Here is an 18,882-nt window from a genome sequence, read left to right as displayed (position 1 = left end):
CTAAAGGTGTTATCCATATTTCAGGTGGCTTTATATTTCAAAACATTTCGATTCTGTTGATCTAAAATTTAACAGTTCAGTTGTGTGTTGTACTTGATCAAACATAAAGCATTTAACTTTATATTCCCAGTAGTACATAAATCCTTTTATAGGTCTGTAAAATGAACACACAAAAAAATGAAAATTGAAAAGCAGTCCAAGTAGTTTTACTCATTTTATTTCATAATTAAAGACATTTTCAAAAAAAGCTCATTGTTGAAACTCCTTCCGTGAGGTGTCAGGACATCTCTGCTGGCTTCCCCAACACGCCATCAACGCTGAGCCACCACTTGACTTGTCAGGTTTCACATGTAGCAGCCAGCTGGGCCTGAAATGACAAAAAGCAGGCAAGACAAGGATTCGTTAGATATTTATCAAAACGTAGACCAAGCTAGAAACCTGAGGCAAAATGTTTCTCGCTCGTGATTGGTCCGTTTGATGGCGTACTCTGCTTTTTTTTTTTTTCTTCCTCTCTCACCGCCCCCCGCCCAGATAGTTTCCGTAAAGGCAACTGTTGGCCGGTATACTGAGGCCTTTAGGTCTACATAGGAACTTTACATGTCACCTTATAATGGCTAAAGTCATTTTCACAAATGTTTTTGTCCTAAATCACTTGCTGTGGCCAGCAAAAAATTGGCTACATCCTAAAGTTAAAAGGATGAGTCAACCTTAAACATTTCTCAACAATGTTATGTGACCTCACTAGTCTAAACATGAGATTCAGATTAATTACAACTTTTGTGGAATACGAGTTATGCAGCAAAACCCAGCCGTTTTTAATCCATCTTAGGGGGTGGCCATTCTGCAACTTGCTGTCAACTGAAGATGACAACACGGTTGCTCAGCTCAGGCAACGACCAATCACAGCTCACCTGTTTTCTGAAGCTGAGCTCTGATTGGTTATACCCGAGCAACTGATGTACGTCATCTTCAGTTGACAGCAAGCGGCAAAATGGCCGCCACTTGAGATAGATAAAAACGGCTGGATTTTGCTGCTCAACTCATATTCCACTAATGCAATATTAACCAGAAAACCATATTTTTAGACTAGTGGGGCTGCATTAACCTTGCTCTCAAGATGAATTCTCACGGTATTTGTGAGTTGACAAACTCCAGAGAATACATCTTGTACCGCTCCCGCAGATAATCGCTGGTGGTTCGGACCAATCAGAGCGACGTTGTGTTTGGGGGCGGGATATGCAACTGACAAAACCAGGAAGCCAGCGCCCACGCAGGGGCTAACAAGCATTGATGAATGGACGCTACAATTAATTGTGTTCTCGCAGAATTACTCACCGTTTCCTTGTTTAATGTCGAACAGCGGGAGCCGCTTCGTGAATTACTAGCTGGTAAGATGTTTGTGCTCCCCCCCGACAAGAACAAACAAAATTCTCACCATGGCCATGATTGGTTAAAGCAAACGTGTAGAATAACGCATCGTCCAATCACCTCGAATTATTGTACAGAATGTCCCGCCTTTTCCCGACAAAATTACTGTGGAGAGGATATGTAATATCCATCTGGCTATTGCCAGGTCAGGGCTGCATAGAACATTGGCAGGGTTTTTTTTGGGGGGGGGGCATCCTTTGCCTTCACTAAAAGGACAGGCAAAACATGCCTCTAAAAACGATGGGTTTTGGGGCAGGTCAGCCCCGAAAACATGAAATTTTCCTGGAATTTCAACAATATAAAAAATAGAGATAGACCGATATGCTTTTTTCAGGGCCGATACCGATTCCGATTATTGGTAGTCAAGGAGGCAGATAACCGATATTTGAAGCCGATATTCATTTGCAGTAAAAGTTAAAATGTTGGCACCAAATTTTTGAATAATGCAAACCCTAACCGTTCTTTACAATGGATTCTCACACTGCACTTTTCATTTTACATCCTTCTATCTGCAATAAGACGTTGGTGGCGGGGGGAGTTAAATGTGGGGGCCAATGTGACATTACCTTTTATAGCATTTGGGATACTTGTAGTTTTATTCTATAAATGTTATATTTTTATATTTTGAAGTAATAGGAGGAACCCTGTCATTCAAAATGTGCATCAGCTGTGGCATTACTTATTACTACAGCAAAAAATAAATAAAAAAAATTCCATGAGAAAAACTATTCATCCCTGAACACCATACAGTTCTTGTAGACCTTATTATAATTATTGTTATTGTTACCATAAAGACAGTTTTGATAAGCTGAGGATCTTAAATCGAGAACAGCAATATCATGCTACTCCTCTCTACAAGAGAACTGTCAAAAGACACTTCATCATGTAGTTTACTGCCACTTAGGATGCCCCAATCAACGCAGAAAAAGGTAGAGTAAAATAACTTGGTTATAATAATAGTAAGAATAACTTGGTTAAACAGACATTGTTGCGGTGGACCGCTGCCACTTTCTGCTGTTTAATGTGTTTTACACTTATAGACACGTGTGTGTATATGGGCACACTATTCTCTCACTACTGTACTGTATCACTTAATGGCACAGATTTACTTGTCTAAGTAATAACTGGGCTGCAACATTGCTAATTCACATTAACAAGCACTATCTTAGCTGTCCACATGAATAGTTACTAACACACGAGAAAGTTATACAACACACCAAACATGAGCTCATTATTCAAAGTATGATGCACGTAACGAAATTACATCACTGAACATTAATTGCAGCAGACTACGGCCGTAGATGTTACATATTAGTGGCATCCATTGAGAGCATAATGTCCCAACTGACGGCAGACATGACGTGAAAAGAGAGACAAAACGAGCAAATAAGCACACTATACTTTAGTGCACTTCTCTACTAATGCCAAACATACGGAAGAGAACACGTTCGTGTAGTTAAACGGTGTTTGAGACACTTAATTAGTTACGGAGCGGACTTTAACGAGGTGCACAACGAGCTGTCAATCAAATCGACGTCGAAGCTTAAGGCACACAATGGCAAACCAGTGCGACAAATAAACACAATATAAAGTAACTAAACGCTATTTAGTGGCACTGTGGCATCTCACTGCATAATAACCGCTATGCAACAAGTAGTGGACGTGACCCAGAATGCAATGTGTGCGTCACGAGAGGTAAATATAATGACGTTACTCTACTCTTAACATGGAACTAGACAATATAATAATGACAACTGTTAATATTTGGAACCTTTCTAACAAACATTGTTTACTTAATTAAGTGAAAATGTGTGTGATTCCCTCCCCGAGTAGTTCAAGTAGCGAATTAGCTACTGGGTGTTAGCCTACATGCTAAGCTGAACACACCACTGTTAGCTAGCGGGGATTCAATGCAAGGCAATGCAGCTCCATTCATATAGTGCATTTAATACACAACATAATTCAATATGTTTAGCTTATCATGGTGAAACGATCGCCGGAGTCTCTTCTCTTTTAACTTACCTTCGAAGCATGTGTCTCGCGTTGTGTCCGTGGGTGCGTGTGTGACAGGCTACTGTGATACACGGCATACACTACTGATTGGTTCTGGCTCTTGCACGGCTAACCAATCAAATGCTGCTATGGGCGTTACATTGCTGGAGTTTGACTCCATAACAGACAGACGCTCTGGGCTGCATTCGAAGCGAAAAGACGGAGTTTTAAATGGATCGCTCATATCGGCCGTCAGATTAATAAAACAGACCGATATGTACCAATATGTCAAATATCGGCCCATCTCGAATAAAAAAGATGGTATCTCAGCTCCTAAAGCCAATAGAAACATAATTCCAAAAACATTTCAGAGCTTACAAAACTGATGTTCAGACAAACTCAAGTTTATTATAAAACTTCAATTAATAATAATAATGTCGCATCTGCGGGTATTTATACATTTACCTTCAACACTGGAGTGCAGTTCTAATAACATTGGGAGAATCAAGTGCTAATTATTTGTCGTCCATTCCGTTATAAAGCTGTCAAAATTTTCAACATCCTCATTGTCCACAGATATTTAACATTATGTCACTTGTCTACGTTACGCTGATTCAAAGTCCTCCCTGCGCCGTTGATCGCGTCATTTATTTCACAACTCTCACTAATCTGCGTCAACCATAAATGCTCAAATAAAATTCCAGGACATGCTACTAGGCCCACGTCACCCTCTCGTGCACATTCGCATCGGCTAATTGGCCAAAACAAAAAACGACTTATCCGCTCTGCCAAGAGTGCTTGCAGCGCTCCCGGCTTTAAACACTAAGCGCAGTCATGCACTCTCGGCCTTATCGAGGTAATCAGATAATTCAATTTTGTAGGGGCGTGAATTGACTAGTACCTGACGATTTGATTCGTATCACGATTCCGGTACAAATAAGTCCATTGTTACGTTTTTTTTTTTTTTTAACACCTCTAAAATTTAAAAAAAACAAAAACAAAAAAACATGACACTGGTGATTTTGGACAGGGGATTTTTTTTTTTTTAACCAACAACAAATAAATGGACAAAATTTTTAATTTCTAAAGATTCATTCTTAAATTGAATTAGTTGTGTGGCCTCGAATGTACCCAAATTTACTTTCATCAAATGTCCCCCATTAAGTGCCAATTTATTGGAGCTCCCACACTCAAACACTAGTTTTGGTTAAGTTTAATAATCGCACTAGGCGTTTTGGTTTTAAATCTTGTGGAGAGCCTCGTGACATGAGCTGGACCGGATTTGCTAACAACTAGAACAATTTGTAAATTGGGCTGTTAAAACAAAAATACAAGACAACATACCCACTTGCCCCGACTGGCCTCGCCACCAAATGGACAGGCGCCTCTCAGGCAGAAACTTTCACCCGTCACATCCACGAGTCCATCCATCAGTTCAACCTGGAGAAAAAGAGAAAAGGTGTCAAGTCTGTGCACTAACAATTGTGACCAAAAAAAAAGAAAAAAAGAAATAAAACAAAATCAAAAGAAATCCAACAGCATGCAACACTATTCATGGATCTGAAACTCACCACTTATTCAAATGTAAATATTCAAGACATAGGAGTACAGTCTTTTCTTTTTTTTTTAAGAATACTTTTGTGGGTCGTTACAGGGGCAAATTAGAGGACTAAATGCAGTGAACTGAAGTGGACAGGTCAGTACAATCCATGACTCGAGAGGCCAGTGCTTTTTTTTGTTGTTTTGGTGAACTGATGGAGCATTTACATTCCAGGAGCTTCACAAACAATTCCTCAGGTATTCAAAAGAATTCGGAAAAAGAGGCCATGTCATGTTTGTGGGCGACTGTTGTGAGGCAGAGGACTTAGAAAGAGCGACTGAACTCGAGGGCATTCATGGAAACAATGACAACTGAGTTGGAAGGATGTGAGCAAAGCAAAAGGAGATTTTTACCTCACGTGCATTGGCCTACTCTCTCTCTCCACATATGACCTAGGCAAGAGAGCAGCTTTCATCTCTGAGCAGCACTTGTTGGTAGGCGCAACGTGTCACTCTCCAAGGACTTGTCGGATTTGGAAGTAGCTGACCTCTTGAATGTAATGAAGCATTAACATGACCAAACACCAGCTAAAACGTTCCCAGCAAGGACTCGCTCGCGTTAAACCCCCTCTAGAGGTTTAACCTTGCGCACAAGTTGCCCAAAAAAAAAAAAAATCGGTGACTTTGTTGTTTCAATAGTCGGTCGGAGCCAAGTAGTTAACGTTCTCAAATGGAGGTTCAGATTGGGAAGCAGATTTGGAATTACTTCAAAATTTGGACTCCAAATGCATCCGGACTAATTCAACTAAATGGGCACACAATCAGAATAACGTCCCCCACATGCGACACTTTTTGAGGCAAGAACCAAAAGAATATTTTCCACAATTGTTTAATGGGCTCCATGAAGCCGAACTGACATAAAAAAAAAAAAAAAAAATTTGAAGACCAGACAAAGAACATAAAGTACAAATCTGTTCCCGATCGTGATTTCTACTTTTTAGTAAAGTTACATTTTGTTTTTCAATGACTTGACAAGGTTAGTCCAATTTACAGCACATTAAGGAGAAAAAAAAAATGCAGATGTTGAGCAGAGCACAGAAGATACCTTGGACAGACTGTAGCATGCTGCAATTTGCAACTTCATGAACAGCCAGCCACTTCGGATTTGTAGTTCACCAGTCGTCTGAAAGGAATTCACGCTTTTGGGAAATTGATCACACAGGAGGTGCCAACTAACCTAAGCTTAACCGCAAAAAAAAGGAATTTTGGACTTAAAAATCACCCCCTCCCCTTTAATTAAGTCTGTCTGGGCAAATGAAGCTCCTCAAGAGTGAAAAACCCTGGCGGGAAGGAGGTCAGTCAATGGAGCCGCAAAAGGAAGAAACGAGCCCCATCAAAAGTGTTAATATACAAAAAAAGTACTTTGAAAACCAGGCAACACTTGAACGGCGTGTACAAAATAGGGGGGGGGGGGGGGGGGGGGTGAAAAAAAAAAAAAAAAAAAAAAGCTCAACGCATGGGGGGGAGCCAAGGACTGGCCCCGTCTGACCCCAAAAATTGAGAATTCATGGAATTGACCTACTCAGAAGTATAACTCACAACACTACAGAGTTGGGGCAGCTTGGTGGTGCCCCCACCGGGCAAGCAACGAACATTAACTAATTTCAGTTTCTTTTTTTACTTAAAAAAAAAAGGGGCAGGGGAGGACCAAAACTCAGGGCTACATTCTTTTAAGATTGCTTGGGCTACTACAACAGAACTACAAAACTACGGTCAGCAATAACAAGATGGACGGATTTTCTTGAGGAGCGCATCTTTGAAATACAGCCAGCCAAGTGATGATCTTGAATCAGGGAGATGTTTAGTCGTTTTCAGCTGAGGATAAGAAGTGGGCACACAGGTGAAGACACTGAAAGTTCCTTAACATCATCCCATTTATCCCACCACAGTCCAGAAGCCCTCCCACACTTTTCGTTTTTTTTTTGTTTTTGCACAAGGGGCTCCCCCATTTTTCCTCAGGAGCGAGGCAACTCGTCTTTCTTATCGTGCGCCAGCCTTGTTTCAATGCAGGGTGTTGCGGATTGCAAAATTTTTTTGGAGCCTGCCCAAAAGGCGTCAAGCAGGAAAAATAAATACAAAAAAGTGTGACAGACAATTGTGATATGTTGGGGCTGTGTGGACTCCCGAAACATTGTTTTAGTAAGAGGGCAAAATGTTTTTAAAGATGTGCTACTAAAAAACAAAACAAAAGAAAAACTCAAATTGGACAGTGAAGTGTGATTCCAGCCCCAACATAAGTCTAATCAACATAAAATCAACATCAATGCCTACCATAGTTGTCGTATTGGTCGCGGTAAGAGCTAGAACGGTCGCCGCCATAGCCACCTTGTCCCCTGGAAACAAAAGAAAACATTTTTAGGTTGGGATGTCAGCTCTATAAACTCCTAAATGGGGCAACTCTTAAAAATCAAGGTACCACTAATATAGCTATGCTACTAACCTATTGTCTCTGTATCCGCCGCCACCGCCGCCGCCGGAGTAGCCACCACTCCTGTAGCCGCCGCTGTTAAAGCTCCTGTCCCCACCACCACCAAAGCTTCTTTCATTGTAACCCCTGTCGCCACCGCCGTAGCCCCGGTCTCCATTGTAACCACCTGAAGAAAATTAAACAAAAATAATTAGGTTGCTTGGAAATAACACCTCGCATGGAACCAAACAAGTTAGGGGTTGTTTTTCTTTATTTTAAAAAATAAAATAAATAAATAATCAATCGCCCACCTCGGCCTCTGGAGCTCCCGAAACGGCCTCCGCCACCTCCACGTGGCCCACCGGAGCTGTAACCTCCCCTGGAGCGGCCACCCTTGCCTGCTTCGTCCACACGGATAGAACGGCCATCCAGGGTCTACGGAGGACATTACAGATCTATAAATCTGTGTTTGTTCACTCATTGACACTGTAGTGTAAAGGGATACTTGACTCATTTAACCATTTTCCGCAGTAGAAAAAGTTTTAATATTTTGTCCAGAATTTGATAACTTCATTTTTCACGTACAATTAATACCTTTAAAAAGTAATTTTTCTACTTGCTGTCGACTGATGATGACATCACCTGTGCTAAGGAAGTAGGCAACGACCAATCATGGTTACCCGTTTCTGGGGTTGGGCGGCAAATTGAGCCACGATTGGCCATTACCTACTTCCTCAGCACAGGTGATGTCATCTTCAGTCGACAGCAAGTAGAAAAATTACTTTTTAAAGCTATTAATTGTGCATGAAAAATAATGACATCACCACAATTACAGACAAAATATTAACATTTTACTGCTTAAAATGTATCCATTTAAACATTACCTTTCCATTCATGGCCTCCAATGCATCCTTAGCGTCTTCCACACATTCATATTTCACAAAGCCGAAGCCACGGGACCTTCCCGTCTCTTTGTCTTTGATCACATCCACTGTGGGTGGGGGAGAAAAATAAAAATAAACATAAGAGGACTATCAACCAAAATTAACTTGTTGAAATGTACAGTAAAAGTTGGAGTTACTATGAGGAAATTTTATTGTAAAAAAAAAAAAATTAAATAAAAAAAAAATAAATAAAAAAGTTCAGGAACGTCAAATAGTGGCTGAAGTCCTGAATTAGCAAAACAGCTTAAAATCCAATGTTTTTGTTCCCTCTTGGAAATGGGAGAAAACTTACTAAATAAATCTCACGTTTTGTTTTTATTTAAATAGGATTTGTTTAAATTAAAATATATATATTAAAAAAAAAAAATGGAGTCGTAAAACGAACCCTTTTCGATGTTTCCATATTTGCGGAAGGCCGCCTCCAGAGTGTCCTCGGTCGTGGTGAAGTTCAAACCTCCAACGAACAACTTTCCCTCGTCCGACATCTTCAAAATTGGGGGAGGGGGTAAGTGAGCAAACATTTAGAACAGATACTCGTAACGGTATTTTATTTTTTTCGAATACCGTTATACGTACTGCGCCAAACTCAAGAGGCTAAAAAGTAGGTCATCCATCCAAAAATAGCACCAACAAAACAACAACTGCAGTCCATTTGAGTAGTCTACTTTGGTCGTATTGGTTACTGCATTTTGTTTTTTTTAAGCTTCGGTCGTGTCGAGAACAAATTACATCGGCTAAAGGAAACGAAACTCCAGGCCTCGAGGCCGCAAACGTGGTCGGTAATGTTAGCCTGTTGCTAACTCGGAGTAGCATTTTTTTCTTTCAGCGCCATTTTAAGTTAAGAGCTTCGTCTGCCTGCTTTGTTCCACCCCCCCAATGATTGCCAGCTTTGCATCACGCACAGCAGCACCGTTCACATTATAAACATCACATAAACATTTAGTTTCTACTAAAAGACCGTAAAAATATCAAACCAATATAAACAGTTAACGATTTACAAGCTTCCAGTTTATCCAGAAAATAAATCCAAATCAAAGCATTCCACGAACGTAGATTTAAAAAAAATATATATATATAAATAAATAAAGCACCATAAAACCGCTTTGTCCAAGTCACGAATGCGCATTTGTAGAATTAGCGTTTAGAAAAGAAGAGTTTAGAAAATAAAAGCCACTACCTTTCGACGGTTGATGACTTCAAAGACCGAATGCACGAAGCTGCTTGGGGGAATGAGAGCGATAAGAGGGCGTGCAAGTCTTTTACTGTGGTGACGCTCCTCGATGGACCGCTATGACCAATTGGGGCGTATCACGTGACTCGCCGACGCGTCTCTTTTGCAACACTTTACGGTCGTGTTTACTCACTTACGCTAACGGCTAACCTAACGCTTCTCTCTCTCTCTCTCTCTCTCTCTCTCTCTCTCTCTCTCTCTCTCTCTCTCTCTCTCTCTCTCTCTCTCTCTCTCTCTCTCTCTCTCTCTCTCTCTCTCTCTCTCTCTCTCTCTATTTATATATATATATATATATATATATATATATATATATATATCGTGAGGTATATTTCAATTGTTAAATATGACACCATTACTAAGTTTAATCATTAGATTAAACAATTAAACACTTTTAAAAACGTCATTACTTTACTTTGCGGGTGCGACAGTACTAATTATGACGAAATAAACATCTCATCCGTAGACGTGCATTCCGATTCCTTTGCGAAATTTTTTATTTTTTTTTCCCGGGTTGTGCTTCGTGTTAACATCATCTCGAAATAACAATGTAAAATAAGATAAATGAGTGTCACCAAGTTGCTTTATACGTTATAATGTGTGACAGTTTCAATGTTGATCTTGTGTGTAAGCAAGTACGCGCGTCACGTGATCTTGCAGGTCGTAACGGTCCGTGGAGGTGGTCTGGCTCTTTGGCGCTCTTTTGTGCTTGACCTAGTGTGACGTAGCTGACGTCAACGATATACGGTACTTAAAATGGCCGCTTCCCTCTCTTAACCTCGCTTAAAATATTATTATTGGCTGACTCCGGGAATGCATCGATCAATGTAACGCTCACGCCGGTTTTGTCAATGCCCAGCATAAAAATCACAACCAAATTCACCAAATTGGTTAAAAAAAAAATCAAAATCAAAAAACATATTTAGTACAAAAAAATGTACAGCACTGTATCTTTTGTCCAGCTATCTATGCCAGCAGGCAGAACAATGAAATGCTCTCCCACTACCACAAATCATTTATATATTTGTGATGCTTTTGAGCTAATTTGTGTTATTAACTTTGCTGTGATGGTAGCAAACAAACAAGCAAGTTGACTTGTAAATAAACCGGCATGAAACATAAAGTCATCAAGGAAATGCAACTCATTTGGGTTTCCTGTGTTTGAGGGTGCAAGATAAGATCCACACTGAGGAGAGTGAGTGTGAAGTTGTTGTTCCTGTTGGAGAACATTTTGGGAAGTACATACATACCATACATACATACATACACAGAAACCAAACCACACACTGCAACTTGATATCCACAAGTATGTAATTCAAGTTCAATCAAGTCGAGCGACATTTCATTATGCCTCTCACGTGCACTGCTTTGCTCATTTGAACCTGACATATTTTTACAACTCCGTCAACACTATCTAGGAAAGTAGTCTTCCGTGTCATTTTTTTGTTGTTGTCAATTTTGTCAAGGTGTAACCTTGCCTCTCGCCGACAAAAAATAGTGAGACATTTGTTGTTGTTGTTTTTTTTAATGAAATCAGCTACAAGAGTCTGCCCTGTTGACATTTGAGCAACAACATGGCTGACGAGAGAACAATGTTGTCTGGACTGCGCGCTATGGTTGCTTGCTATTGAAGAGACTTTGCATAGAGATGATGCTGTACATGTTCTGAAAATACAATCAAATTGCCCGTCATTTCTGTTCACAGTTTGTTAGGCGACCTTGCCTAGACCTGCTCAAGCAGCATCCAGAAAAACTGAAGAGCTGGATCAAAAACGCTGGTAATGTAAACATTGCCACCTACTGGCTGCTTTGGATAGATTTTATAAACACTTTCTGATAAGCAGGGGGGGGGGGGGGGGGGGATATTATTCTTTGTTGTTGTTAAGCCTAATTATATTGGGAACAAGTATAATGCAATCTATTATTTTCAGTCATGGATAAGCAAAGAAGATATGTTGGAATGAAATCACCCAAATTGTGTTTGGTCAGTCATTTTCATAATCAATAAAGCAGTATCATGACGCTCACAGTAACTTTAAAAGTCCACTCCGCCGGCCCACAGATTAGGGCCGATGGTTCCGCTGATACGGGTGAGCTGCTTGCGAAAACTGTGAACTTCTTCTGCGTGTTTGCCTGTGATGACGTCGCTGGTCCATCAAAGACTGCAAGTGCTTTAGCTTGCAGTGCAGCGTTTGATTCTCTTCTTGGGAGTTTGTGTGGCATTGGCAAGCCTCTTCGGCTGTGGTGAAGAGAAGAATAACGTCAGCATTTTTCTGTCCTTTGATTGGTTGGTCAGAGCAAAACGGTTAACAGTAAACTTCACGTCTGCACACCCGCTGCTAGTTGTAATGTTTACAAACCGCTTGTTAAGTGAAAATGTGATGGAGCTCACCCAAAGCCTCACTGACCGGCACGGCTCTCTGTTTGCGGCTCTGCTCCTGGGCAGGCTCGGAAGCAGGACGAAGGGACGCGGGAGCCCCCTGGTGGTGCGAGGCGGCTCTGACGAGGTCGTCGAGGATCTGCAGGATAATGGCGATGCCGCGGCCGCGATGGCTGAGGCCGCGACGACTGCACGGCGTCAGCGTGCCTGTCGGGGAATCACATGAGATTACATTTGACATGCACCACATGCCATGTGATGTGATGTCATGACATGGCTGTTTGCTTATATTTTGCATAGCTAAAATGGCCTTCCTATATATATATATATATATATATATATATATATATATATATATATATATATATATATATATATATATATATATATATATATATCACGTGAGCGCCCAGTGGCTATCTGGCACAATTGCTAGTTACTTACATTATGCTCACTAGTTAGCTTGCTAGCTAAGTATGTCAACATTCCATAAATGTTCCGTGAATGGCAGAATTTGAAACAGCTCATTATTACCATAATTAAAATTTCCGCTGGCCGAGACAAGTGCTAGAAGCCTGTTAGCTTGTGAGCTAGCTGGTAGCTAGCATAGCCCATCGTAGCATGGAAAGCCACGTGATGACCCGGTGGGATGCATTCTCAGCCACCAGAGGTTTACACAGTTAAACTTATTTATTTTAAACGATGATATTTATTTAGAATATAATTGTATTATATATAAATAATAATAATAATTATTATTATTATTGCTATAATTTATATATTAACAATACTATGCAATAATACAAATATAAGTAAGATTACCTTTTTTTTATCTAATTGTCAATTTTATAAACCTAAAAAAAAATATTTTGGCAGGGTTATTAACAATGTTCTCTAGGGTGTGCCAACTTTCAAGGACATTTATTTTCACTTCTAAAGGGACTTCAACTATCATTTTTAATGGAATTGGAGAATCGCTTTTTGAATGCTTCTGCAGAGGAGTCCTCTCTACTAAACAAGTTAAACTTTCACATGGGATTCAGGGGTCATACTGGTAGTTATGTTGAACTGGAATTCAGAATAGGGTTTGAGGTTGAAGGGTTCGTTTTTTGTTTTTTTTTTACCTCCCATGAATCCACCTCCTGTCTGTCCCATGTGTTTGTGCACGTTGCACTTGCTAGCTACAGATTTGAAAGGTTGTGTGACACATGACAAATTAGCAGAGACAGGAATTTACAAAATCATTTCATTTTCGTCTCATCTTTGCTCATGAACGAAAATGTCCATAGATTTTAGTCCAGTTTTTATAAAGTGAAGTAGATTTTCATCGACGAAAATGCATACTGATATAGTCCCAGTTGTTGTTTATTAATGAGCGTTTTAGTCTAGTTGTCATCCGGTGAAAAATGTGTGTTGACGAAATTATTTTTTTTTTAGTTTTCTTTGACGAAATTAACATTAGACACGAGCCGTCGCTTGACCTTTTTTTTTTTTTCCTTTTACTTGCAAGCAAAATTTTGATTTACAAGCACTCACGATTGGCCGCGAACTTTATTTACAAATGTCAGTTTAGCAGCTAACTCCTCATCAATCAGGACTCACCTGAGAAGGTTCCCGAGAACACCCCTCGAGAGTGACGAACAAAACTTTCGATGACGGCGCCTGGTTGCTCGATTGGCTCGACGGCGGAGGCGCGAAGAGCCTGTCAAGTATCAAGGAAACGATTTCAAACCGTGTCCGGGGACAGGAAACGCAACGTATAGAATCCAACTGGGCCGACCTCTCCGAAGGTGGAGGCAGGTAACGGACTCGGAGGCGCAGCAGCCGAGTCATTGAAGCAAACCGCTGTGGCGGCGCCGAAGGAAGGGTGGGAGTGATGAGAAGTCGCTCGGCGGTGGCGGTCCGGAGAAGGAACGGGTCGGGGGTCGCATTGCACGGAGCGCGCCGGTGGGGGAGAAGAAGCCGGCGAGGCGTCGCTGGCGCCGACGGGGGAGCGGCCGGAAGCAGACTGGCCCGCGTTGACCTTTGCGGGTGGGCTGCTGACAGCTGCCGAGGACGCGTCCAGCTGCAGCTCGGCCACGTCCTGGGCGGACAGCTGGAGCTGCACGTGCATCGTGTGGACACCCAGTCGCAGTTGGATGGCCAAAGGCGAACGCCCCGACAGGAAGTCGCTCATCTGCATGATTGCCGGGAAAGAAACTATTTAAAGTTGTTCTGCCATTTTGAGTCACAAGAGTACAACTAAATGTGGAATGGACTTTTTTTTTTTTTTTTTTTTAAAGACAAGCATCAAACACTCTTAAAGGAGAAAATGTTTTTGACAATTATATGTTTTATGTAGCCCCACTAGTCTAAATCCAATATTCTGATTAGTATTGCATGAGTGGAATATGAGTTATGCAGCAAAATCCAGCCGTTTTTATCCATCGCGGGTGGCGGCCATTTTGCTACTTGCTGTCGACTGAAGATGACATCACAGCTGCTCGGGGCTCATGCTGCATTCGAGGGTGGTCGAAAGTCGGACCATTCCGAGTTCAAACCAGGAAATGTGAACGGGAACGCCCCCTTGAACTCGGAAATTCCACTTGCGAAGTCGGAAGGAAAAAAAGGACCCCGACTTCACCGTTGGACTACAATGTGACGTCACTCTGAATGGCAAAACACAATTTACTCGAGTATAAAACTAGATAGCTTTCTTCATTCATAAATATTCTACATAACTCCACGTAACGCAAGTACGTCACAGTATTGCCGCTGTCTCCCTGCATGAAATTATACAGTCAACTACTTAACTGTATGGAATTCGTATGAAATGAAGCAGAATTGCAAAAAGGTAAGTTTTCTGGAGGTCAAAATGAGTCTTGAGGACCAAAATAAAAAACAATGTATCTCTATCCGCCATTTTGTTTTTTACGTTCACCTCGAACGCTTTCTGGTCGGAACTGGGAAAAATCAACTCAGATATATCCGAACATCCTCGAATGCAGCATCAGGCAACGACCAATCAGAGCTCACCTGTTTTCTGAAGCTGCGCTTTGATTGGTTGTTATCTAACATCTTAGCAACCGTGATGGATAAAAACGGCTGGATTTTGCTTCATAACGCATACTCCACAAATGTAATATTAATCTGAATGTCATGTTTAGACTAGTGAGGTCACATATAGCATATTATTGTCAAGAAATGTTGAACTTCGACTTTCACTTGAATAATATTTAATATTATTCCACACATTAACACAATAGTGCAGTTTTACCTCACGTTCCGTTAACCTCTCCAACACTTCCACCATCCTTTCAGCTCTGGCACTGGAAGACTTGTGGACGAAAATGATAGAATAATGTCAAGTGTCGCCAAAAATGTGTGCTCATGTTCTGTGTTTTTTGTTTTTGTTTTTTTATAACGTACCAACAAACCAGATTCGACGACGACTGGCACCTGTAATGTCAATCTGCTGCCATCTGCGACATCCTGCTCCACTAGTTTCCCTGCAGTCAATTGCCTATCACGACACAAGGTTGACAAATTGTCATATTGTCAAGTACTCTCACGATGTATTCAAGTAAAAAAAAAAAAAATACTAGTAAAAGTACAAGTAAACGCAACAGTAAACATGTTTTTTTTTTTTTTTTATTGTGAAGTATTTATAATAACTGTTTTTGATAACTTTCCATGTTGTAGTTTTTATAACCAAGAGCTAGCAAACATTTGGTCCAGCTTTTATCCAATAAAAATGTGTTCCCTTAGCTTTGCTAACATAGTTAACATGTTAATGCTCCTGGGGTCACATTACTTCCATGTAGTTGCTACCCTGTTTGTTTGTTGTTGTTGTTTTTCCACTTTTCAATGACTTCAAAATCGTAATCAATCTAGATTTCATCTGCGAGTGAATTTACCGCTCTGTTGACGTCTTTTGTAGTTGACAACTGTGAAGGTCGAAAGAAGTAACAAGCCTATTTTGATGAGTAGAAATTACAGCTGTTTTCAAAAGTAGGGAGTAAAAGTAAAGTTGTCAAAAGTGAATATTAAATTTTAAAAAATAGATACAGTACATGAAAAAAATAGTACTGAAGTAGTTTCCCTGCATATTTGTAATTTGTAGATTTTTGTTTATATCCTCAAGTATTCACTGGAAAAATATTTTGCTTTTATTCCATCATTAACTCTGTAAAAGTGAATTGATGAACTTCCTTGAGACAAACATAGCCAATTGTCGCCATCTTGTGGCTTCTACAGGCAATTACAATCCTTAGTGAAACTGCACTTGGTTAATAACAAAATAAGGGGGAAAAAAATACTCAAGTAAAACCCACATATAGCTGAAAAAAATACTGTAATACTGCAGTACTTCGTTACTTGCCACCACTGTTGCACCGAATAAGAAAAGTGTCGGAGGCTGACCTGTCTTTGTGCAGGAGGACGATTCGGTCCTTGTGCACGTTCAGTTGCCGAGCGAGGCGCGTCCTCAGCCCGTCCACGGTTTCTCCTTTGGGGACGACGAGCTCCAACGGGCCGCCGATGGAGCTGGAGCCGACGATCAGGCGCATCGTGGAGCCGGCTGCGAATACAGAACCCGCCGATCTTGCAAGGTTCGCGATCCAGGTAAGAGAGACACAGAATGCAATTTCAATGCCCGGTTTCAAAAGAGAGGCGGCTCTATGACGTAATTGTGAGCGTATTAATCCTCAAAATGTTCGACGACTCGGATTTCAAATAAGTCAACGAGCCGTTAAAGCAGTTCATTGACGCTGAGGGACAAGCTGAAGCGGCCGCACAAATCGTCATCAACAACTATCGTGTCTTCTTGTCTGCAACCGCTTTACTACACAACAGAAGACTGTCTTCAGTAAGCCCCGCCCATACAAACTCGCCGCCAATCAGAGAGAGAGAGACAAGTCCGAAAGCGGCGCCCAATCTAAAAAAGGCTTCTTTCGCTAAAGTACCGCCCACTTTAGTCCTTCAGCTGTTCTGAAAACAGGCACAGCTTTGCTTTGACGATAATAAAATAATATTATAATAAAAGTAATAGACTGGGTGATAACTCCTTAAAAATCAAATCTTCTTTTCCCATAACAATTCAGCAAATTTCTTTTAATTCGATAGCTGAGCAGTTTGAAGTTGTAATATTAGTGTTCGCCACTAGATGTAAGACATCGCTCACCAACATCTCCAAGTCTGTAATTGTGCATCAGGGAACATTAGCCAAGAAAATTTGTTTTTACTGTATAATAAGAAGCAAAAAAATATTTATACTGCATTTAAATGTAAAGCCATCAAGCTACTTTGCTTCTCAGCCATAAAAAAAAACAACTAAGTTGCCACTACAACTGATCTCAAACGTACACAAACAGCATTTTTTTTCCTCTCCACACGACCCGTCGACAGTTCGTTTAAAGTACATGAGGAGCGATTATATTTGTGTCCTCCAAAAACGTGGATATATCTAAATGTTTAATAATGTTACAAATTCCGTATGACGACTTGTAGAAGTGGTTGTTACGACGGATGGTATGTGTGCCAACCCAGATAGCTACATGCTAACCAATTAGCCACCATGCTAGCATTGCTAATACAGTTCAAAAGACCTGCCGGCACTTCTGATTCTGAAGTTCCCGGGAAAATGGTGGACATATACCAAAACATTATTATTATTATTCCAAGTGATGTGACTGCACTGGCGAACAAGAATGTTGACATTTCACGGCGAAAACATTTCTGCTGTTTGGATTGTACAAAAAAAAAAAAAATCCTCGTCTGCCTCTTTAGCATTCACGTCCCACCTCTAGTGCGCATGCAACCCGGCTTGGGGGGGGTCACGTGATGCACGCAGGAGCGCACGCGCAGCCTGCCAGGGAATACAAATGCGAGCAAGACGCGTGCGTGCGCGTGTGTCTCCTCACTGGGGCTAAAAATAGGCGCACCCACTTCCACCCCCGCCTTTTCCGGTCTGCGTCACATCTTCCCTCGCTCCAGTATCGCCGACCTTCCCTTTCGTTGTTATTGTTCACATCCACGCCGCAATCAAAAAGACACGTTGCGTGATCATGAATTGCAATTGTGACGTTTGGACGCGCCTAAAACACGCATGACGTGAGAAGGCGGGGCTGCATGGGCTACTTTACATTCTCGGAGGTCTCGCCAAAAACAAAACAAAACAAAAAAAACAATTCCACAGGATGTCCTGCTCTCCGGAGCGCACAGACGCACGCAACTCTGACGTCATCAGACCTAATGGGGCAGAGCTACAAATACACACAAACGCGGACAGTGTGTTCCTCTTCTCCTTCGCATTCCTGCTTGGTTCTGCTCAAGTTCCCGGATGTGTCAAATCTGCACACCTCAGAGCTTGGAGTCGACAGAATCAATTGTGCAAAATCAATGGAAAAATCCAACAACAAAAAACGGAATCAGTGTCAGTCAGTCAGTCATGTCGAGAAATAGTTAAGTGGTAACTTGAAGCAAGTAAATCTGATCATAAAAATATCTTTAGTCCATATGTTTATGCATCTTCCTGCCAGCTCCTTGGCTGTACACGTTTTGTTTTTTTGTTTTTTAAACGCTTTAATGGATTTAAATCACCACAGTTAAGACTTTCATTTTGACGGCCCAAATAAAGAAAAAAAATTAAATTAATTACTGTACAGTATACTTTTCGTCGCAATGAATAATCAATCGTTATAAATAGTCGACCCCAAATCGACATTTTTGCCTCGCTGCCCCAAATGGAGACTGTGGCTGACTGCTGACGGCGCAATGCTGCCACCGTGTGGTGTAATGTCAAGCTACAACGACGTCTTGACACGATGACGTTCATGACGCCCAAGCAATCAATGAATGAATCATGAAAAAAAAAAAAAAAAAAGCTAGACGTAAAATAAACAAACAAATGACTTGACTGAATCGA

General features: G+C 41.1%; 2 protein-coding genes and 1 long non-coding RNA gene across 7 annotated transcripts; 1 reads left to right on the top strand and 2 right to left on the bottom strand.

Moving 5' to 3' along the window:
* Positions 1-201: 201 nt before the first annotated feature.
* Positions 202-9,715, bottom strand: cirbpa (cold inducible RNA binding protein a). 3 transcript variants are annotated; one of them, XR_013282400.1, is made up of 8 exons: positions 9,548-9,715; positions 8,756-8,855; positions 8,311-8,417; positions 7,738-7,861; positions 7,460-7,613; positions 7,291-7,352; positions 4,765-4,860; positions 202-367 (listed from the first exon to the last, which is right to left on the bottom strand). XR_013282400.1 is itself a non-coding variant. In XM_077513679.1 (7 exons), exons 2-7 carry the CDS (start codon positions 8,853-8,855, stop codon positions 6,132-6,134), a joined length of 558 nt encoding a protein of 185 aa, XP_077369805.1. In that variant the 5' UTR covers positions 9,548-9,715; the 3' UTR covers positions 5,833-6,131. The 3 variants fall into 3 exon arrangements, 2 of the variants coding, with proteins under 2 accessions (XP_077369805.1, XP_077369797.1); XM_077513679.1 differs by lacking the exons at positions 202-367; positions 4,765-4,860 and adding an exon at positions 5,833-6,142; XM_077513671.1 differs by lacking the exons at positions 202-367; positions 4,765-4,860 and adding an exon at positions 5,833-6,834 and having other exon boundaries at positions 9,548-9,714.
* LOC144014136 (uncharacterized) lies at positions 8,802-12,282 on the top strand. Its single transcript, XR_013282401.1, has 3 exons — positions 8,802-8,875; positions 11,304-11,376; positions 12,045-12,282. It is a non-coding gene; the product is annotated as an uncharacterized LOC144014136 (long non-coding RNA).
* LOC144014102 (midnolin-like) lies at positions 11,130-18,371 on the bottom strand. 3 transcript variants are annotated; one of them, XM_077513641.1, is made up of 8 exons: positions 17,759-18,371; positions 16,380-16,559; positions 15,387-15,480; positions 15,235-15,294; positions 13,759-14,154; positions 13,581-13,680; positions 11,991-12,185; positions 11,130-11,837 (listed from the first exon to the last, which is right to left on the bottom strand). In XM_077513641.1, the coding sequence occupies exons 2-8, from the start codon at positions 16,523-16,525 to the stop codon at positions 11,662-11,664; spliced, it is 1,167 nt and encodes a 388-aa protein (XP_077369767.1). In that variant the 5' UTR covers positions 16,526-16,559; positions 17,759-18,371; the 3' UTR covers positions 11,130-11,661. The 3 variants fall into 3 exon arrangements, with proteins under 3 accessions (XP_077369767.1, XP_077369776.1, XP_077369785.1); XM_077513650.1 differs by lacking the exon at positions 17,759-18,371 and adding an exon at positions 17,564-17,749; XM_077513659.1 differs by lacking the exon at positions 17,759-18,371 and having other exon boundaries at positions 12,007-12,185; positions 16,380-17,517.
* Positions 18,372-18,882: the final 511 nt, after the last annotated feature.

Source organism: Festucalex cinctus, chromosome 1, assembly GCF_051991245.1.
Source record: "Festucalex cinctus isolate MCC-2025b chromosome 1, RoL_Fcin_1.0, whole genome shotgun sequence".
Taxonomy (NCBI): domain Eukaryota; kingdom Metazoa; phylum Chordata; class Actinopteri; order Syngnathiformes; family Syngnathidae; genus Festucalex; species Festucalex cinctus.
This window is presented reverse-complemented; position numbering and strand designations above follow the sequence as displayed.

Bases quoted from the DNA above. Each gene is read 5' to 3' on its own strand.
- cirbpa (XM_077513671.1), bottom strand. From the start codon at position 8,855: ATGTCGGACGAGGGAAAGTTGTTCGTTGGAGGTTTGAACTTCACCACG. The intron at 8,418-8,755 runs GTTCGTTTTACG...CCCCACCCACAG, and splicing joins ATATGGAAACATCGAAAAGG to TGGATGTGATCAAAGACAAA. The intron at 7,614-7,737 runs GTGGGCGATTGA...AATTTTCTTCAG, and splicing joins CGGGAGCTCCAGAGGCCGAG to GTGGTTACAATGGAGACCGG.
- LOC144014102 (XM_077513641.1), bottom strand. From the start codon at position 16,525: ATGCGCCTGATCGTCGGCTCCAGCTCCATCGGCGGCCCGTTGGAGCTC. The intron at 15,295-15,386 runs GTACGTTATAAA...TTCGTCCACAAG, and splicing joins TCGTCGAATCTGGTTTGTTG to TCTTCCAGTGCCAGAGCTGA. The intron at 11,838-11,990 runs GTGAGCTCCATC...TCTTCACCACAG, and splicing joins GCCGGTCAGTGAGGCTTTGG to CCGAAGAGGCTTGCCAATGC.